Source organism: Schistocerca serialis, chromosome 6 (assembly GCF_023864345.2).
Source record: "Schistocerca serialis cubense isolate TAMUIC-IGC-003099 chromosome 6, iqSchSeri2.2, whole genome shotgun sequence".
Lineage (NCBI taxonomy): Eukaryota > Metazoa > Arthropoda > Insecta > Orthoptera > Acrididae > Schistocerca > Schistocerca serialis.
The window spans coordinates 312373502-312397075 of NC_064643.1; the positions used below are offsets into that span (position 1 = coordinate 312373502).

Genomic DNA, 23574 nt, shown 5'->3' on the forward strand with positions numbered 1-23574 from the left:
GAGTCAATAATCAGTAGTTTGTAGCTGTGGCACTGAAAACTATTTGGGTGCAGCCATCCCAATGTAGACAAATAAGAGGCTATTTTCCAACTACAGTGAAGTCCTGACAGACTGACAAGATTGGCAGTACAATGCCTTGGAAGGTAACCTAGAAATAATGACAATACTACTTGCATTTTCTTTGATTATCAAGTACAACCTAAATGTTTTTCCCTTTTTCCTCCTCAGGTCAGTGTAACGTAAATAAATATGATGTGTATGTTGTAATAAATACAATGTAAATGACAGGTACAGTTTCATTTTCACTATAACACTGAAAAGTGGTTAAACAGTACAAAAACAAATAACTGAAAAGAGAAACAAGGTGGCTGTAAATGATGCCTAAAAGTAACACTGATAGCTGAAAAAATAAAACAGAAATTGGATATAAAATCAATTTTTTTTCCTGTCCTTAACTATCAGGCAAGTTCAAAAAGTCACATTCAAATGAAAAGTTTTAAACTGATTGAAAATTGTTATCAATTGTTTATTTAATATCAGAAAACAACAGAGGGAGTGTTGCATAGTACAGGTTGTTTTCCACATTATCTGTGTCTTTGATTATGTAGCTTTGGTTGTGCTTCTGTCCTAGATGCTTATGGTCTCAGTTGTGTTCTGTCTGTATTAGCATTTGGTGTAATCATTGTAATCATGTGACTCTGTAACTTAGCAAGAATGAAAGGTATCCTGCACACCACAATAGACTGTCAAATGTGACACAGTGAGCCTTCCTCCCTAGATTAGATGGTGTGGTATACACAGACGGCAGACCTACTTGGCATGCTTTACCTGCTTTATTATCTCAGATAGCATACATGTGAACTCTGCTGCTGAGATAAAGAAAATCAGTGTACATGTATGAAAAAGTTACAACTGAAATAGAGAGAATTATAAATAAAATGCAAAACAAAGTCTCTACTAGACTGGATGAAATTTCCTCCATTATCTTAAAAACATGCATTCATTCATTCCTGTTCTGGCCCACTACTTCAATGAAAGTTTGAATATGATGTATCTTCATCTGAATTAAATATACAATAGTCCAGCCAATACACAAAAAAGGTAGTAACCACAAAGTAAAACACTACTGACCCACCAGCTTAATTCTGGCCCTAAGCAACATATTAGGAAAAATTTTTGCACTAAGATTAGAAAAATTTATTGCCAAGGAAAAAGTGTTATGAGAAACCCAACATGATTTTAGGAAAGGCTACTCATCATCTGCCGTATGTGACCTAGTACATACAATATTTATGAAATTAGATAAGAAAGAAAGGGTGGCATATTTGTTCCTGAATGTATCATGTGCATTTGGTGCAGTATGCTGTAAGCTGCTAGTCGATAAACTGAAAATTTATGGTATCAGAGGAATAGCTAAAAGTCTCTAACTGTCAAACCTACAAGACAGATACCAGATCATACAAGTCACACAAAAAGTGGGAAACATTACTGAGAAAAAAATAAATTTATGCAATGAGGACAATGTCATTAGTATTTCATTTTGAGCAAATGAGTAATATTCGCTACATTTTAGCATTTTCATACCTCACATATGGAACTGAAGTATGGAGGTGTGCTGCTGTCAAGCATGTATGCTTAGGTATAATGCCTTTTGCAAAGGGATTTTCAAAAGCAAGAATCTACTAACACTGTCATCACTATATGCTTATAAAACTGTTCAACAAATTTTAAAATACAGGCAGCACAATAGTCTAAATAGAGATGTGCTCATTTACAATACTAGAAGGGACTATGATTATGACCTGGAAAGATATAATACATAAAGTACAGACAACAATCCCTTTAACATGCAATCAAATTTTTTAACAAACTTCCAAAAACACTGAAAATATCAGGTGTAACTTGCTTTGAAATGGCCTTAAAGGAGTTTCTTACCAATAAATGTTTTTGTAGGATTAAGGATTTCTTTCAGAGGACTAGAATACTTTAAATTGTACAGATATTATTCATGTGTACCAGTAATCAAGCTATATATTTTTTATGTTTATTATTTGTAATTGTTGCTGCAAAGTGATGAGGGAAGTGTAAAATATATCCATACTCCAAAACATATCTGTATATTTGTCTACTGAGAATAAATATATAAATAAAATAAGTAAATGAGAACACCTGTGTAAGATCTGTGGATTAATTTCTGCATGAGTCCCAAGAGAATACTAAATGTATTGACAGGATCATTCTATAATCATTATCTCAACAAGAAATGTATGTTATTGCTAATGACTGTTTGGGGAGGAGGGGTAGGGGTCAGACTAATTTTCGGCGCTATGAAAATTTTCTTCATGTCTGAAATTGCTATGTCTATGAAACACAATGCTCACTGAAGGAGAGTAATATCCATATGCTAAATAAAGTGGCTTAAGAAAATGGTTCACACTCCTGCCCACTATGAAACTTCATGAAATCATTGCACATAAATGTTTCCATTTCAACATTTTTGCTGACAGCAACTGAATACCACATAGGACAAGTCAACAGAGTCACTTACACCATGTCTAACAGTGAATCATTGTGGAAACTTGCAATAATAGATCATATGGTATGTTGGTATCAAGTCTTGTCCTTTTCAAAGTGACCCTTGCATACTGCTTTACCCTTGTACTGCGCTAAGTCTCAAAATTTCTACACCATTGCTTCCTAGCACTCATCAGTGGCAGTTCAACACACATATAAACAGACCAATATACTAAGTTTTAACACATACTATGTCTACTTATCTCATGCATTACATGCCGGAATGATTATTGAACATTTTAATGTTAAATCTTATGTTTGTATACAATGAAGTGACATGTTTCATACTATTAAGAGTTTTCTACACTGCAGGAGATTTTGCCCATTAGAAAAGAGTAACAAGAGCATGATGGACTATCACTGTGATGATTTCTCTGTCTTTTTTCCTCTCTTCCATAATAATATATTGACACTAACACAGGATAGAAGTGGTCCATTAGCATCTTGTTGAATGTAAGTAATATAAAGCTCAGAAAAATCCAAGATTTGATTTGTAGATACTGATCCACAGAACAATGTTGTTGTGGCAGCAAAGTGGTAGATGTGATGCTGGCAGGAGCCAATGTTCTATCTGGTAGCCTTTGGGGCTCAAAGTATGATCTCTCATCTACCAGCTTCTATCTCAATGCTAAGGATGCTTTCCAAAGAGGCACATGATGCTCCCCTGAGAGAGAAGGAGTGTGATTCAAAATATATAATAGATCCAGAATAAGATTTTCACTCTGGAGCAGAGTGTGCACTGATATGAAACTTCCTGGCAGATTAAACCTGTGTGGTGGACCAAGATTCAAACTTGGGACCTTTGCCTTTCGCAAGCAAGTGCTCTACCATCTGAGCTACCCAAGCATGACTCACAACATGCCTTCACAGCCCCAGTCCTGCCAGTACCTCATCTCGTACCTTCCAAACTTCACAGAAGCTCTTCTGCGAACCTATGGTAGAGCACTTGCCCGCAAAAGGCAAAGGTCCTGAGCTTGAGTCTCGGTCCGGCACACAGTTTAATCTGCCAGGATGTTTTATATAATAGATAATGTCATACAAGACATAAAAACTTTGCTGGCCGCGGTGGTCTCGCGGTTCTAGACGCGCAGTCCAGAACCGTGCGACTGCTACGGTCGCATGTTCGAATCCTGCCTCGGGCATGGATGTGTGTGATGTCCTTAGGTTAGTTAGGTTTAAGTAGTTCTAAGTTCTAGGGGACTGATGACCACAGCTGTTAAGTCCCGTAGTGCTCAGAGCCATTTGAACCATAAAAACTTTAAAGAAAATGGATAGTATCAAACATGTTGAAACACTGTATTAAAAAATTTAGAAAATATGTTGAGTCAATGTTACTTTCTGGTAACTCTTGGGATTCAGTATGTGATCTATGAGGGTAATCCCAAAAGTAAGGTCTCCAAAGTGCTGTGGCCTAAGAGCTGGCTGTTGGCCTCACTGTTTCTTTCCATGCTCTCTCCACTCTCTACAGAAACCACCGCATACCTGCTGGAGCTTTCAGTCTTGGCTTGGCAGCCAATTTGTAATGGAGCTCCCATTAACCACTACCAAACAGGTGCAAAGTTTGTGCAGTTATTCAGTTTTGAGTGCAAAGGCAGTAAACCGATCAACAATTGAGGGAAGTGTGTGGAGAGTTATGTTCAGATGTCAAAGATGTCCACAAGCATTGTAGAGAGTTTGTAGGTGGTCGTACTGAAATTCATGATGAGGAAAGAAGTGGGAGACCACAAAGTCCTGAAGAGACAATTGCAGAGGTTAAACACTTTGCGCTTCAAGATCAGTGGATCACTCTTGATGAGCTCTGCAATGTTGCTCCTGAGGTTTCTCAGAGCACCAGTCACCGGACTTTGACTGAAGTGTTGAAATTTTGGAAGGTGTGCGCAAGATAGGTCACAAGAATGCTGACAGAAGATCACAAACAGCCATGCATTGAAATTCCCTGCCATAGGATTCCATAGTCATGACTTTCCACTTCTCACCTGAGACCAAACAACAGTCATGTGAGTGGCAGCATTCTGGTTCACTAAAGCCATGAAAATTTAAAAGAACGCAGTCTGCCGGTAAATTCAGGGCTACTGTGTTTTTGGATTGAAAGGGGTATTTTTGGTCAACTTCATGGTTTCTGGGACAACAATAAATGACAACAGGTATTGTCAGACACTAAAAAAAACTCAGATGGGTGATTCAGAACCAAAGAAGAGGATTGCTGAGCAAGCGCATAAGCCTTCTCCATGACAAAACTCACCCCCGCACCACCCATCAAACTGTGGATCTTCTGCAACAGTTTGGATGGGACGTCATCACCCATCCACCCTATAGTCTGGATTGTGCCCAATGACTACCAAGGTGCTTCAGTGATGACAACAAGGTGAAAGATGAGGTCCAATGCTTCTTCAATAGCATGGCAGAGCAGGCTGGTATGACATAGGCATACAAAAACTGCTACAGCATTTACAAAAATTCATTGATCGAAATGGTGATTATGTGGAAAAATGGAAAAGTGTTCGAGCTTCAAAACTATGTACAATTTACAGTAAATAAAATTTCTGTTCTTTTTTATTATTTATTGGAGACCTTACTTTTGGGATCACCTTCATATCAACTAACAGCTTCCCCCAATACTCTTGACTGTTAACTTCCAAAAGTATATCTAAAGCCTCCTCAGAGTGGTCCCAAAAAGATGAAAGATGACTTCCTACAGGATATAAAACTTAACCAGAAAATGGAAAGTATGAAACATTGTATCAGGGTGACTCTTTTATTTGACTGAAAACTCAAAAATATATCAAATTTTGCTTTAAGTTGATAATATTTCATTATTTATGTCACTTTATTTTGAAGAGCTCATCTTCACTTCCTAGATTCATAACTAGAATTATATTCTTCACAATTAAATATTAGTTACATGCTTCAGTCAAGATAGTTCAAATAGATGAAATGCAAGGTGGCACAATCCCTGAGCTCACTATATAGGACGTATATAGAACACTAGAACATAACAAAAACAAAATGTTAATGTTCTAAGCTTGGTTTAAAGCCAGAGTAAATGAGTACTACCTGTGATATTTCAGATTGGATAAATTCAACAAGACAAATAAGTGATTATGACTGAACCTGTTTAAAAACTTCATCATGTTCTCTACGCCTTCTTTCTTCAGCTTGTCGGCGTTCGGCTTCTACACATTCTCTTAAAGTTCTTTCACGTTCTGCAAGTAAAGCAAATGCATGTGCTCGACGCTCATCCTGCAGTCTTGTCATCTCTTTTAATAAGAAGTTTAGTATGCCACTCAAGGACAGTCCATCTAAGTAGTTACACATTGCCAGCCAGTTACTATCCTGAAAATAAATTTTGGATTTATAATACAATTTTCACTTCAATGAAAATTTCCAACAAATGATTGTGATCTTTTTAATACATTTCGTCTGAGAACTACAGAAAATGGGGTGCAACATTATTTACATCTATGTACATCTGGGTCTACATCTATATTCAGCAAACCATCTTATGGTGCATGATGAAGAGCACTCCAACCAAATAGTACTCCTAATGGATTACACAAAGCATCAGGCTCAACAAAAGCCTTATCATGCTCTAAACAAAATTTCTGACTGAGGTAGCTCCTGTTTTAACCATAATATACTGTAGATCCCTTGAACAAAAACTGTACCTACGAGATGGAAGAAAGAACAGGTCACAACGAGGCTACAAAAAGGATAGCAGAATGATGCACAAAACTACTGTCTATACCCTTGGCATCCACTTGTTGTACAAAACCCAACTCATTATTTTGTCACATGACAACTTAAAAGCTGTGAATCAAAGCAGAAATGATGCAGAACATCTTAACTTCTGAAAATCACTTAAGTCAATACCATGCCAACACATACAAAATACAATTATCTACATCTATGTGATTACTCTGCTATTCACAATAAAGTGCCTGGCAGAGGTATCAAGTGAGATTTCCGACTGGATTGAGGATTTCATGGCAGGAAGCACAAAGCATGTTCTCTTTGATGAGAGTAACTCACACATGTAGAAGTAACTTTAGGTGTTTCCCAAGGACCCTTTACAATATTAATGGTACCCTCAGACTTTTACCAGATGATGGAATTAACTGTAATGAAGTACAGTCTGATAGAAGCTGCAGAAACATTCAGTTAGATGTTGATAATATTTCAAAGTGGTGGAAAGGACTGGAAACATGCTTTAAACACTTAGACATGTAAAATTGCGCACTTTACAAAACAAAATAAGTAAGTGTTGTATGGATACAATATCATCATAATGGGATGGATCAACTTACAAATAGTTGGATGTAAAAATTTGGAAGGATATGAAACGTAACAATCACAAAGATTCAGTTGCAGGTAAAGCAAATGATGCACTTCAACTCATTGGTAGGATACTGTGAAAATGCAATACATCTACAAATGAAATTGCTCAGAAAACACTTGCGTAACCCATCTTGTGTTATTGCCCAAGTGTAGCATCCACATCAAAGAGGACTAACAGGAGATCTTGACTGTATAAAAAGAAGAGAATTACTAATGGACACAGGTTTGTTTCACCTATGGGAGTCCATAACAGACATGCCGGGAGAGGGGAGGGGGGGGACTGAGCTGGCAGATGCTTGAAAACAGATACAAACTATCACATGAAAGCCATGAAAGCTTACTTACAATGTTTCAAGAACCACCTTTATGTGAGGACTGTAGAAACATTTTACAACTTACTACATATCACTCCCACAGGCATTGCAAAGACAAGATTACGCTAATAGCAGCCCACACAGAAACATTTAAGCAAACCATTCTTCCTGTGCTCCTTACATGATTGGAATGAGAAGAAGCCCAAATATCTGAAACAATGGAAAACACTTTATGCCATGAACTTTACAGTGTTTTGTTTACTGAATCCATGCTGATTCCTACAGGGGATGTTTCCAGTTTCCAGAAAGGTTATAGTAAACGGGCATAATTCACCATATCCCACACATTTTCGATTGGTGACAAGTCTCGTGATCTAGTGGGCCAGGGCAAAAGACTGACACTAAGAAGGCACATGTTCACGCAACATATTTCACGCATCATATTTCACCAAACACAATCTGTTAAACAATCTACAACATGGATTTAGAAAAGGGAGATCTACTACAACAGCAGTAGCATCTTTTATACATGAATTATTAAATAAGCTGGACAAAAGTGACAAGGTAATAGGCACATTTTGATACTGTGAATCATTCCATTCTTCTGTGTAAGCTAGAAGAGTATGGGTTGAGAGGACTGGCCTTGAAACTACTTACCTCCTAATTGAAAGACAGGAATCAATGTGTAAAGCTAACTTATCAAAATAATGAGCAGCTCCTAACAACTTCAGGACACTTCAATGTGGCGTGCCTCAAGGAAGCATACTAGGGCCTTTTCTGTTCCTTGTATATGTAAATAACTTATTTGAACCCCAAAATTGCATGGTTGTAAGCTATGCCGATGACATATCCTTCATCAGCTGTGGCAGTGATATGCAGTCTGCAGCTAACAGTACCGAGATCAGTTTCTGTCCGCATACCTTACAGCAAACAAGCTTCTTGTAAATAAAGACAAAACAGTAATAATGAAGTTCATCCACAGTTATAATGCTGCCATAACTGATACTGTATTTACATCCCCATTGGGTCTTGCATATGCAAATTCACATAAATTTTTGGGCATCGTTGTTGATTAACACTTATCATGGAAATAACATGTAAATAATATTTGCAAGAAAATAAGTAGAAATGTGTATCTACTGAAACGGGTCTCAGCCTTGTTGGACCATGATACTTTAAGGCAAATATATTTTGGGTTGATTCATCCACACCTTCAGTATGGTATTGCGATAGGGGGTGGGACATCAGCAGTTCATATAGACAGACTTTTTAGATTACAAAAAAAGGCAGTAAGAATGGTAGCCAAGGTAAAGAAGAGAGAGCCTTGTAGAGATATCTTTAGAAAATGTAAAGTTCTTACAGTGTACTCCATGTATATACTGCAGACAGTCATGTTTGTGAAACAACATCCTGAATTTAATATGAGAAACAGTAATGTACACAATTATGATACACGGGGAAGGGAAAATTTTCATAGAATTGTGACCAATAAAAAGGCAACAGACCACAGCCCACACAGAATGGGAGCAATTTTCTACAATGCACTTCCCTGTGAACTCAAGAAAGTAAATCTAAATATGCTAAAGAGTAGACTGAAGCAATTATTAAGAGAGAAGTGTTGTTACTCTATAGAGGACTTTAAGTTGTAGTGCCATCTTGGAAAACAGTGTATATAGACAATATCTCCGATCCATCAGTGGTATGAAAGAATGTAATTATACACTGTATTATGTGTACTGTACTGTTATAAATACAAGCTAAATTGTGTTACACTATAGAGGAATCTACTTGTAGTGCCCTTTTGAAAAATAATGTGTACAGACATGTGTCTGATCCATATGTTGTTATGAAAGAATAAATATTTGATCCATATGTTGTTATGAAAGAATGTAAATATTTTACTGTATATGTGTAATGTAATCTAAATTTTCCTGACAATGTCCGAACATTTTTTGTTATATGGACAGAAAATAAATAAATAAATAAACATCATGTGGTTGTGCATTGTCTTGCTGAAAAATGGGATCTGGTGTGTTGTGCAGAAAGGGTGTTGCTATGGGTCAAAGAATGTCATTTTCATAGCTCACACTGGTCACAGTGCCCTGGACATGCACCAGCTATGATTTTTGGTTGTAGCCAATAGCACACCACACAATAAAGCCTTGAGTTGGTGCTGTATATGTTGTGCAGATGGAGTTACTTTGCTGCCACTCCTCCTCTTCGTGGCAAACCAAAATGCAGCCATCAAATTCAAACAAACACATCCTGAATTTGCCAAGAAACACTGCCTGATGCCATTCTTATCCCCAGTAATGTTGTTCCATTAACCATTGCCATCTAGCTTGTTTCTACACACTTGTCAAAGGCAGGCACAGAAGGACTGTCACCCCTGATAGTGTATGATGTGCCACTGTTGTGCCAGAGCCGAGGAGGACACAGATCTGTCCTGCAACACCATTTGGATGATGTGTCGATCTTCTTGGGCAGGTGGTATGGGTGGTGCAACTTGACTCATCTTGTTGTGTTCTACAGCCTTCTGTGAAACATTCTGCACACACCTGTTGCACTGCTTCGTCCCACATGAGCAGCAGTTTCCTGGATGGGTGCATCACATTTTCTCATGCCAATAATGCACTATCTTTCAAACTTACTGATTTGACAGTATTGTGTATATGTCTGCGAATCATCCTGCACATCTACTCAAATCACACTGTTCCTTTACCTTCAGTTTATAGCAACAATGAGAGCCGCAGGCACATTTTACTGGTGTTGTGCCATGATATTGATGTTGACCTCAAATGTGCAGGCCAACGTGGTTCAAATGCTAATCATTTCTGCAGAACATACTGATGTACATGTCATGTGAACATGAACGTCCTATCTCTAGTTGTTCAAGGTGTTCTGTTTTTTCTGAACATGAGTGTATGTGTTACACAATACCACAACAAAATGATGTCATCCCTACAGACCTGTTGTTATGCACTTCAGTCTGGTGATCTTCTGGGACACAGGAACAATCTGTAACTATTTCAAATAACTTGAAATGATTTGTTGGTCTGGTGACCTACAGCAAACTTGTCCAGAGGAGAGCACTTCTTTCACATCTGTATATAAAAGAAAACTATAAAATTATTAGACACTATTGCTCATCAGTAGTTATGTTTAGCAGGTGGAACATAAAAGTATATGACTCAATCCTAGCTTCTAGAACTATTAGTTCCTTCTTTAGGGAGGGGAGAGGCAAATGTTGGGGCAGGTTAAGGCTGAGCAGTTCACTCTGATCGCAGGAAAAAGTGACCACCGGCTCTCTCACCTTTAATCCTGGGGTCTGATTGAATTTCTCATCTTTTTTATTCTTTCCCAACCTTTTCCTATCTCCTACACAATAAACTAAGAATTACACAATCTGTAAAGAATTTTACAGCTCTTTCATCTGGTCCTGCTGCCTTTCCTCCGCTGTGTGATTTTAGTTGACTTTCTAATCCAGGTACACACATCTTAATATTTGAGTCTGGCTAAAGCAGCCAGAGACAGCAGTCAGGTGTGCGTGAAGTGTGCCTGCTTGTGTGTGTGTTTTCCCTTTTTTCTGAAGAAGGCTTTGACCAAAAGCTTAGTACGTAACAGTCTTTTTGTTGTGTCTGTCTGCAACTCAATCTGTCATCTTCAATGGCATGTAGCAGTCTATCCTGTGCAACTGTTGATATTCCAACTTGGAGTTCCCATTGTTTGATATCTTAATATTTATCATCATGGTGCTCATGCAATGATGAAAGAAGGAAGTATATTTCAGTCTTCCAATGTGAAACCATGTCAGAAGAGTAAATTCAGTATTTTTCCATCCTCTGTGTTATCACGTGCCAGTATGATCATTGAGCTACTGTTTAGATGATTCTAAACTATTTACTGCATGTTTGTAAGTCAAAACCTATGTAACAGTTTTCATCAGACTGGGAGGCAAAATTTTATTTTAAATTCACTGAAAGTTTCTTGAATACCCCTCCTTTTTTTGTTTTGACTTCAACACCTTTTGTCTATGGAAAAGGCTTTGACTTTATTTAAGTCTTTAATGAAGCTCTCTTTCCTTTCACAGAAACTTTCTAACAAGGCTGTTGTACCATGATGGGTCAGTCCTATTCCTCACTATCCTTTTCAGTAGATATATATGAAGTATAGCATAATGCACTTTTGAATTTTATCCATTGGTATTCTACATCTTCTTTCCCAAAGACAAAAGCTTAATGTCGCCTACTAAAATAAATTGCAACCAGTTTCCTACAACACTTCTTGCAAAGCAGACATATTTTTCTATATTCCTTAACATTCCTTTTAACATCCATAGTCAATGATACTTTAACTGCATATAGTTATTGATTCCTTCATCAGATGCAGATCTAGGGGTTAATTCTGAAAGGTGGTAGAGGGTAGAAGGTGGGGAGTGAGGGGCAGTTTGTTAACTGCCCCATCCACTCCAATCCAAACACAAATTTTGAAGAGCAACAGATTTTAAAAATTAGAATATTATTGTATGATTATTATTATTAATGTTCTAAAACATATGTTTACATCAGCATTTTGTATATTGCTTCAGCATAAATTTCAAGAACTACATCATCTGAAGGGTATTTGTCCAGAAATTAGAGAAGTACTTAAATCATGCAATAGTTTTTAGAACTATTATAGTAACAAATTTTCACAACTCTGAAAACTTCATAACTTATATGGTGCAAGATGATAGTGTGCAATCACTATTGTCAGTATTTCACTTAGTCCTAAGAAAGTGAACACAGGTCTGCAGACTACAATTATGCAAGCATGTAAATGGGGCAAGTGCTGTATCTTTCTCTTATTTTTAACCTACATTTGGAAAAGTTTGCCTTCCTGCAATTTTTCTTAGTGGAGCATTGTTCTATCTGCCTTCTCTCAACTTCCTGTCATTTTTCCAATTCCACTTGTAGAGTAAAGAATCATATCAGATTTGTTGTTGGCAGCAGAGATGGTCAGCCTGTGAATGGGTATCTTTTCCTAGCTTCAATGTTTTCTGCATCCAGTCAGTCCACAAACCAGTTCATGTGGGCTAATCCTTGGAAACGCAACTGAAATTTAATCTGTTTTAAACAAAGCTTATACATTTTTTAAAATTCCTTGCCAGTTTTGAGACTCTTAGTTCCCGTGATACCCAAAATATCCCAACAATATTCGTGGCATGAGTCAGCTGATATGCCAACATCATCAGTGACTTATGTGATGGTTATTAAGTGATCATTCATAAAAATTTCCATATTTAGCCTAAAACAGGTTCTCTGGCCCATTTTTGTATAAAAACACATGTAACCTTTCTCAGAGATGACAACACACTAAATATTCAATATGGATAACATTGTACAGACATTTTTTACACATGTTTATCAACAAAACACTGTCAAAATTGCTTGAATCAGAATAACACAATACACAAAATTACAAAATTCCTCTTCATATTTTAATACAACAAGTACTCTGATATTTAAGCAGCTGTTTATTGTGTGTAGTGCTTGCCTGACCTGGCAACTTTACCATTCTCAAGCCAAAAACAGAAGTTGAGAAATCTGCATCTGAGATCAATGCAGAATCATCAGAATCTTTACTTTCTCTTTTCAGTTTGAAAGCAGAGTATCACATTTGTATGATGCATTTATATGTTATGAAATATCCCAACAATATTCATGGCATGAATCAGCTGATATGCCAACATCATCAGTGACGATTAACAACTGTAAAAAAAATCAAGTTTTTAAATAGATTTTTTAATTAAAAAGATCTCAAACAGGCAAACAAAGGTTGCTATAAAGACACATATCAAGAAAATTTACACATATTTTACTCACTATAATATGCACCTTAATTTTTAAGCAAATTTATTTAAAAAAATAACATTACTACCATTTTTATTATGAGACTGCAAAGTCAGACTGAAGAAAGAGATGCTTAGTTTATAAAACTGAAGTTATCTTTAAAATTCCTGAAAACAATCATCTGAAATTTCTTCTTTTTCTTCTTCTTGCTCTTTGCCATCACTGTTGTTCTCTTCATGTATAAGAAGGTTTTCACTGCCATCAAGAGCATTACTTATGCTGCACTTCTTGAAAGATTTAACAATAACGTCTTCTGTCACTCTAGATTATGACTATTTTATCCCCTGACTCAATTGTTTGATTGTTGGTCATTCTCTCACTTCCTTTGGTATGAATTAAAGTTGGGTTTCATCCATCATCCATTTGTTCCATTCCTCTCTCATATACACTTCAGATAGTTTATTTATCGAGACATCAAGAGGCTGCAATTGCAAAGTAAGCCCTCCCAGAGTAACAGAAAGCTCTGTATTTCCCTGTCTCAATTTCTTTTTCAGAAAATTTTTCAAATGACTACTAAACTGATCTAGCACAAGAAGAGAACTCTTCCCCAGTAAAGCACCTTTCCTTCTCTTCCACACACTGTTGATCCATAATTTCATACCAGTCTCGTCCATCCAACCCTTGTCATTTTTGTGAACAATAACACCTGGTGGTATTTCAGAAGGTTTTGGCATTGTTTTGCACTTGAAAATGATCATTGGATTAAGTTTAGCACTGTCAGCACAGCATGAAAGGACAACCGTGTATTGGGTCATTCCATGTCAAGTGTCCCAGTTTAGATGATGATCCCAGCTCGACCATCTTCAATTTTGATGAAATTTGTACAGGATGTACCTGAGGGTCCTACATGAACTTATGCAAACTTTCAGGCTCACTTGTAACTTGATTGAGGTGCTAGAGACATTTTCGTGAACACCGTTTTTACAAAGACCGAAAAGTCGTGAAGAAATTGTCAAGTTTGGCATTCCACTGTTCCTAATGTAAAAGAGCTAGACTCTTGCTTCTGGGTATACTGGTACAACTTTATGTGCTCTACACACAAATGTTGCAAGTCGAGTTCAGAAAGCAATGCATCTGGCATAACCTCAGTTCAAAGTGGGCAACAAATCATATAGCGAGAAATTTGCCCCATATTTAACGAGGCAAGTAGTGGAGAAAGTGCGCTATGGACCTGGTCTTTTGCCAAACTACTGTCTTTCTGGATGTTTAGTATATCACAAATTTTGGCCTGGCTTGTGTGTTTAATTACTGTGTTACCATCCTGTAAATTTGCTAAAAAACATGAATGTATCAAAATATACTCGTGTTCAAAGTCATGTATTTCAAAATGGACACCTACCACATTACATTCATTAACATGATTTAACAGAGCAAATTTCATTCTGTTAGAAAAACTTATTTTCATTTTGGTGTCTCTTTGGGTAAGGTGCAAAAATGTTGCCTAAAATTTGGAATTTTGTTGATTATGTCTTCATTATTTAAATATTCATTTTGCTATTTATTCGGTGATTTTAAACCTGTTTGTGACAGGTTCATTGTTAAATTTAACCATTTAACTGTGCTAGAGACTGCTACATAATTTTTGGAAAGCTGAATGCTTATTAATTTTATTTCTTTTCTTTATTTAGGACTCGACAATTTGATTTTAGTGTCTGAAGCATATCAAGTTGTTGCTAAAATGGAAGAACAAGATCAAGTTAATGTATGCAGTTTTGGAAATACTTATTCCCCATGCCATTTAACAACATACAGTGCCTTAAAAAGACTGAAAGCTGTAAAGCAACTTTCCTTAGAAGAACAAGAATTACTTACTATACGGAGTGAACTATGCTCTACTGAAAATACTCAACTATGCTTCCATCATGAAGCTTTACCCTAAAAAGATTTGAATCTTTGCAAAGATCACGCTGCAACCCATTTGGCAAGAGAAACCACACTGCATGAAAAAGCTTGCACTCAATCAACATAGAAACAACTGACCTACTAAAAAGGATAACCATGTCTGATATTAAACCAGGCCAAAAAACATGCCCTTCCTGTAGAAAAGAATTTGATACATTGAAATATTCACAAATGAACGTAAGATATCAGTCAGATGAAGATGATGAGACTAATGTTGATCACAATTTGAATACAAGGTTAACATCTGTTGGAATATCACCATTAAAATTGCAATGAATTGGTGCAAGGGATACAAAAGGATATGCAAAGCACAAAATACATGAAGTTGAAGGTGCAATTATTAAGAATATTGCAGAAGTGGGAGGACTTGATCCCAGTGAACTGTAGCAACAATCCACAAGCAAGCAATGCTTGACTTGTTCAGATTACATTGAGCTGATCCGAGAATTGAAAGAAAAATTTCATATATCAAGTAATAACAAGAAAATTCAAATTTTGACCTTACTTCCCCAAAGCTGGTCTATCAAAAAGACTATGGAAGAACTTTGTGTTTCAGAAAGAATGGTAAGGAGGCTAGAAAATTAAAAGCTGAATAGGGAACATTGGCACAGCCCAAAGGTAAATGTGGGAAAAAGCTTTCTGAGGATGTGAAGGCAAAAGTCATAGAACATTTTTATTATGAAGAGTTTAGTCAGATTTGTCCAGGAAAAAAGGACTGTATTACTGTTCAGATAGATGAAGAAAAGGTTAAAAAACAGAAATACTTATTACTGAGCAACTTAAAAGAAATGTTTGTTGCGTACTGCAATAAAAATGGACCGGAATTTGGATTTTCCGAATTTTGTGAATTAAAGCCAAAGTGGTGTGTGACCACTGGCACAACTGGTTCACATTCAGTTTGTATCTGCACAATACATCAAAATGTGAAACTAATGTTGGCACATAGCCCAATAAAAGAAGTATACAAAATTTTAATGAGCAAAATTGTCTGTAATTTGGAAACAAAGGATTGCATGCTTCATCGCTGTGAAGTATGTCCAGGAACAGAAGCTCTAAATGAATATTTGGAAAGCGCATTTGCAGGTATTGATCCTGAGGATACAATTCAGTTCAAACAATGGACTCACACTGATATACACTTAAAACCTGAGAAATGACAGTTGAAGAATTCATTGAACTTTTAGTTACAAAACTGTTGGCCCTTTCTACTCACTACTACATTGGAAAGCATCAGATCAAGCATTTGTAGTTCACTAAAGAAGGTCTCAAACCAGGAGAAATGCTTATATTAATGGATTTCGCAGAAAATTACTCCATTATTGTCCAAGACACAGTGCAGGAATTCCACTGGGAAAATAGTCAAGCTTCAATACATCCATTTGTCATTTACTACAAAGGTAATGAAGACCTAAAGAGTGTCAGCTACTGCATAAACAGTGATTGCCTTCGACATGACACAGTTGCAGTGCATGTGTTTTTAACGTACTTGATCAAATCCCTTAAGTGCATTTTTAAAGAAATTAACCATATTCATTATTTTAGCAATGATTCTGCAGCACAGTACAAAAATTCCTACAAAAAAATGTTCATGGCATTGAATTTATTTATAATAAAAAAGAAATTATTGAAGATGCAAAAATTGATCAAGAGAAATGTTTTGAGGATGGATGTTCAGTGTCTGGTACAAGAGACCATCACCATTTTGTGCCAATTGATGAAAAGCGACTTAAGATTCACGGAGTATCAAATGATATATTGTTCTTTATAGCAAATGTTACGCGACATGCTAAAATTGCTACTTAACATGTTGCCATTAATGAACCACAGCCTGGCCAGTATGTTGCTTGCGTTTATGATGGAAAATGGTGGATAGGAAATATCTGTGCAGTTTCATGTGAAGAAAAAGATGCCTTGATTAATTTCATGCATCCTCATGGAGCTGCTCAATCATTTCATTGCCTACTAGAAGAGACATCTGCTGGCTCCTAGAACAACAGATAATTGCAGTCATCCCAGTCCCGGCTGCTTCAATGATGGGGCGGCAATACAGTTTGCAGGAAGTAATAGTTTTGGGCATCAGCAAAAAATTTAAAACATTTAACACTCGAAGAATTCAGTATTACGGCTTAAGAACCATAGAGAGACCCAAAAAAGGCTTGGGAACTTGCTAGATACCCACATTCAGACTTGGGAAGCTGCTAGATATTCACATTATGGCTTGGGAACCTGCCAGGCACCCACTTTCGGGCTTGGGAACCTGCAGTAAAGAAACCCACCCGTGGCTGACCTTGTATGGCTATCGGGCTTGGTCCCTTGACGATCGGGTTACTAGTCTTGAGGTTGGTAGTGGCATAGCCACCATGGACCAACGCCAGGATTTTCTGAGTTACCAAAAAAGTCAATAGTTAAGGCGAATTTTTTGCACCTTACCCAAAGAGACACCAAAATGAAAATAATTTTTTCTAATAATATGAAATGTACTCTGTTGAATGGTGTTAATGAATGTAATGTGGTAGGTGTCCATTTGGAGGAGATACATGATTTTGAACACGGGTATATTTTGATACATTCATGTTTTTTAGCAAATTTACAGGATGGTAGCACAGTTATTAAACACACAAGCCAGGCCAAAATTTGTGACATACTAAACACCCAGAAAGACAGTAGTTTGGCAGAAGACCAGGTCCATAGCGCACTTTCTCCACTACTTATGCTTTGTTAAATATGGGGCAAATTTCTCGCAACATGATTTGTTGCCCACTTTGAACTGAGGTTATGCCGGATGCATTCATGTTTTTTAGCAAATTTACAGGATGGTAGCACAGTAATTAAACACACAAGCCAGGCCAAAATTTGTGATATACTAAACACCCAGACAGACAGTAGTTTGGCAGAAGATCAGGTCCATAGCGCACTTTCTCCACTACTTATGCCTTGTTAAATATGGGGCAAATTTCTCGCAACATGATTTGTTGCCCACTTTGAACTGAGGTTATGCCAGATGCATTGCTTTCTGAACTCTACTTGCAACCAGAATGAGATTTTCACTCTGCAGCGGAGTGTGCGCTGCTATGAAACTTCCTGGCAGATTAAAACTGTGTGACCGACCGAGACTCGAACTCGGGACCTTTGCCTTTCGCAGGCAAGTGCTCTACCATCTGAGCTGCCAAAGCACGACTCACGCCCGGTCCTCACAGCTTTACTTCTGCCAGTATCTCGTCTCCTACCTTCCAAACTTTACAGAAGCTCTCCTGCGAGAGGCAAAGGTCCCAAGTTCGAGTCTCGGTCGGTCACACAGTTTTAATCTGCCAGGAAGTTTCTACTTGCAACATTTGTGTGTAGAGCACACAAAGTTGTACCACTATACCCAGAAGCAAGAGTCTAGCTCTTTTACATTAGGAACAGTGGAATGCCAAACTTGACAATTTCTTCACGACTTTTCAGTTTCTGTAAAAGTGGTCTTCACGAAAATGTCTATAGCACCTCAACCAAGTTACAGGTGAGCCTGAAACTTTGCATAAGTTCATGTAGGACCCTCAGGTACATCCTGTACAAATTTCCTCAAAATTGAAGATGGTCGAGCTGGGAGCCCTAGTACACTTCCTGTGGAATGACCCTGTTGCATTTTTTCATGTCCACTTGTCTTTACAGTTACAGTTTTAGCACCCTTCATAGCAACAGTTCTGTTACTCGGCACATCAAACGTCAGAGGAATTTCGTTCATATTTGCTATTTGCCTTAGTACCACACTGGTTTTCTTTCGATATTGAATAATATAACAATGGAAAGGTAATATTTTCTCTTCATAGTCTCATGGCATTTTCTGAGATATTTTTGTTTTGGTTCACATGCTAAGTCCATGACAGTTTATAAACCCGTAACGCAAAGCAAATCCACCCTTAAAGTCTGTTAAATTGCACTGTATGTTAGCTTATGAGCGTGTATTTGAATCATTTCTATATTAATTCCAATGCCATTTTGATGATGTCCTTGAATCTATTTGAAAATGTCATCTTCTAGTTTTGGCCATTTTGCATTCAGTTTTATATTTGCACATTTAGGCTTCCTAATTTTTTCAGTTCTTTTTTACTATCCTGCCAATCACGAATATTTTTTTCTGTTGGCGGAGGGTCAAAATGCCATTCAGCTGCTCTGTTACCATGTTTTTCTGCTATTGCTATTACTTTCAATTTATAGTCTACATCATGTGAATACATTTGATTTTTTTCCATTATGAAACTAACTACTTATAGAAATATTGTACTGTTACCGATGACACAAATTACTTTCAATTCAAGTTCAGTGGCACTGTAGACTGCAATGACACATCACAGACTACACAGTACTCTGGGTTGGTGATGATGGGGCGGGAAGGAGACAGTGTTAGCAAGCTTGTGAATCCCCACAACTCATGGTCGTCACATTTGTGCGCTGCTGCTGCCAGTTGAAACCAATGTTGCCAGGTAGAGATAGGTTTCCCACAGCATCAAATATATGCCCATTTTTGAGACTGGCAGGAATTTAAATCAAACACTGAATATTTTTTTTATTAATTTCGAGTATAAAATGCACCTGAATTTTGGAAGCAATTTTTCACATAAAAAAGTGCATCTTATAGACTGTAAAATATGGTAGAACTGAAATAAGTAATGATCTACCAGCGTAGTCAAATTTGTGGTTGATCATACTCACTGGATTTCAGCATTATTTCTAATTAAAACACAAACACTGAAATGACTTTGCATGGTTCATAAAAATGTTCACCTTAAATTTCATTTGTAAATATGAAAGAGCAATTTTAGAACAAAAAGCAGAATACAAAATATGCACCACTCAGCTGCTTGCAAAGAGAAAAACAGGCAGCTTGTACACACACCAAAAAATGTTTTGCTTCACCCTGGTTCCCAGAACTCCTGAAGATAGACGTTGACTGTGGATACAGTATCACAGACACAGTCCCTTTGACTGTTCAGAGTGTCACTAAACCCACCCAAAGACGTAAACAACTATGCATGAGCAGCACCTATTAGACATCTGACAGACGATCAGTTCCAGTCATTCCACCAGGAAGCAGGTAAACGGCTTTTGTTGTCTGTAGTTCAACCATGCCTAGACGGTCAATACTGTGGTTCGATCATGACCTCATTGATATTTTGTGCCAGCAAGGGCTCTCAACAAGGGAAGTGCCCAGGCGTCTCGGAGTGAACCAAAGCGATGTTGTTCAGTCATGGAGGAGATACAGAGAGCCAGGAACTGTTGGTGACATGCCTCGCTCAGGCCACCCAAGGGCTACTACTGCAGTGGATGGCCGCTACCTACAGATTATGGCTTGGAGGAATCTGACAGCAATGCCACCATGTTGAATAATGCTTTTCGTGCAGCCACAGTACATCGTGTTATGACTCAAACTGTGCACAATAGGCTGCATGATGCACAACTTCACTCTTGACATCCATGGCAAGGTCCATCTTTGCAACCATGACACCATGCAGCATGGTACAAAAGAGCCCAACAACATGCTGGATCGACTGCTCATGGTTGGCATCACATTCTCTTCGCCGATGAGTGTTGCATACGCCTTCAACCAGAAAATCTTCAGAGACGTGTTTGGAGGCAACACAGTCAGGCTGAACACCTTAGACACACTGTTCAGCAAGTGCAGCAAGGTGGAGGTTCCCTGCTGTTTCGGGTGGCATTATGTGGGGCCGACGTACGCAGCTGGTGGTCATGGAAGGAGCCATAATAGCAGTATGATACGTGAATACCATCCTTCAACCAATAGTGCAACTATATCGGCATCATATTGGCAAGGCATTTGTCTTCAAGGATGACAATTCATGCCCCCATCATGCACATCATGTGAATGACTTCCTTCAGGATAATGACATCACTCAATTAGAGTGTCCAGCATCTTCTCCAGACATGAAGCCTAGCAAACATGAACGGGCTAGATTGAAAAGGGCTGTTTATGGATGACGTGACCACCAGCCACTCTGAGGGATCTATACTGAATCACTATTGAGGAGCGGGAGAATCTGGACCAACAGTGCCTTGATGAACTTGTGGATAGTATGCCACAATGAATACAGGCACACATCAATGCAAGAGGACATGCTACTGGGTATTAGAGTTACCGGTGTGTACAGCAATCTGGACCACCAGATCTGAAGGTCTTGTTCTATGGCAGTACAATGTGCAATGTGTGGTTTTCATGAGCTATAAAAAAGGGCGGAAATGATGTTTATGTTGATCTCTATTCCAATTTTCTGTACAGGTTCCAGAACTCTTGGAACCAAGGTGATGCAAAACTTTTTTTGATGAGTGTATAAAACACAACACAGCATGCTGATGACATTACTGTGTGGAAGATGCACAGAAGATTTTGTGAGTTGCACAGTCCAAGAGTTATCTAAGACCCTCTGACAAGTATTTTTTCCAGCCAGTCAAAGCAGTGATGGTGTTCTCGTTTGCAAGTTTTATAATAAGACCACATACACTGGCAAAAGTCACTGATTAAGGCAACCCACTTAATGTGTCACAGGGCCTGATGAAATACATTAGGGGGCTAGATGGCTGGTGGTAGGATACAATGGCTGATCATATTACACAGTGTACCCTAAAAACTCATTACCTTTCTGTAAACACTGTTTAATTTCATTTCAGAGCTGTTTCCACCAGTTTTGCTTCCTTTCCTCCTCATATTTTTCACTGAGCCATTCATGATGTTCCATAGAACCCTTCATGAAGGAGAATCTTCAGGTTAGTTAAACTGTGTTATATGGCTCACAGTACTCCATGCCAAACAGCAAATATCTAAACTAGGAACCAGAACAAGATCAGTGGTTTAATGACTCTACACACCTGTCATTAGATTAGATATACTTCTTGATTCACAGACTTACAGTGCGGAGATCCTCAAAAATGTAGAACTTGTTATAAAACAAGAATATATATTTACAAAAAAGAATGTGATATGCTAATGTTTCCTCCACAGATCCTAAGTAAAATGGTTCTCAAAGATGTGGAATAAGTCAAAAATAAGAAACATATTTTCTTTTAGGGGATAATATCAAATTTGTCATAAAAATATAAATGTATATTTTCAAACAATCGAAAGTCCATGAAGGAATAACAAAAATACGGTTAGGATAGATGGCTACTCACCACATGAGGAGGCGTTGAGTCACAGACAGGTACAATGGAAAAGAATGCTACACATATTCAGGTTTTGGATCAAGTCATTCATCAAAAGAGGGAAAACTCACACACATTCACACAAGAAAAACCCACACACATATGGACACTGTCTTCTTCAGATGCTGAGGCCTAATTGTGACTGTGTTTTGGGGTGAACAGCCATCTAGCTGGGGTAGCTATCAGGTGAATGGAAGAGATGTGAGGCAGGGAGGGAGGGACAGCAGTGAAGGGGTGGAGAAAGATGCTAATGTTGCCTGTGGGAGTGTGTAGGGTTATGGTGGGGACAAAATAGGCTGGTAGGAGGGGCATCTGGAGGCTCTGCTGGGGAGCTGGGAGGGGGGCATGGAAAGCAGAAAGACGAGAGGAGAGAAGTAGAGAAGCAGTAAGGATTATTTTTAGGTGTATTGATGGGATGTAAGGTTTGTGTAGTTTTGGATGCAAGCAGGGCTGGGGATAGGCAGGTGGAGGACAGTGAATAGTGAAGTTGAGGTCGTTAACAGGAAGATGGCACAGGTTGTGAAGCAGTCATTAAAATAAAGCACACTGTCTTGGGCTGCATGCTCAACAACTTGGTGTACAGCTGTCTCTTGAACACAGTGTGGTGGTGGCCATTCATGCAGACAGACAGGATGTCAGTTGTCATGACCACACAGAATGCAGCACTGTGGTTACAGCTAAGATGGTAGCTCACATGGCTACTTTCAAAGGTGGCCCTAGCTTTGATGGGGGACGAGATGTATGTAACAGGACTGGAAGAGGTGACAGTGGGAGGCTGTATGAGACAGGTCTTCAATATAGGTATATGTTCATATTTATTCATCAGTCACTGATCATATAAATGATATGGGTTTTGATAACTGCACTTATGAATTTATACAATAATAAGAGTTTACATTAAAAATTACATTTTAGGTTTAGGATACCACACTATTATAGAATTTTTCTACTCTGAAAACACAGCTGGTGAATAACTGATTCTCTCAATACCTCTCAAAGGAACAGTATGGTAGGTCTTCCACTGTCAGAGTTGTTTATTATACAGCTTTATGCCAGAACATTAAAATGTTTTGGGTCTTACTGAATCTAGTATATCCTAAACCTATTTTATTTCGGTTCCTTGTCCACCTCCTTAGCTGAGAGGTCAGCACATCTGATGGGCACGCAGTGGACCTGGGTTTGATTCCTGGCCGAGTCAGAGATTTTCTCCACTTCAGAGCTTGGTATTGTGTTATCCTCATGATAATTTCATTATCATTGACACACAAATCACCAAATGTGAGTTTCAACTGAAGAGATTTGCAACTCAGCGGCCGAACGTCCCCATATGAAGACTCCTGGCCATCAGTGCCATTTGATCATTT

The 23574-nt window shown here is 38.0% G+C and overlaps 1 protein-coding gene across 4 annotated transcripts in view; it reads right to left on the reverse strand.

Moving 5' to 3' along the window:
• LOC126484113 (cilia- and flagella-associated protein 91-like) overlaps positions 1-23574 on the reverse strand; it is a 347241-nt gene that overhangs the window by 107892 nt on the left and 215775 nt on the right. For 3 of the 4 annotated variants that reach the window (XM_050107494.1, XM_050107492.1, XM_050107491.1), the window contains exon 12: positions 5686-5907. The exons of the other annotated variant lie outside the window; for it this stretch is intronic. In XM_050107494.1, the coding sequence (XP_049963451.1) occupies positions 5686-5907 (222 nt within the window). The remainder of the gene's footprint in view (positions 1-5685; positions 5908-23574) is intronic. 4 annotated transcript variants of the gene reach the window in all.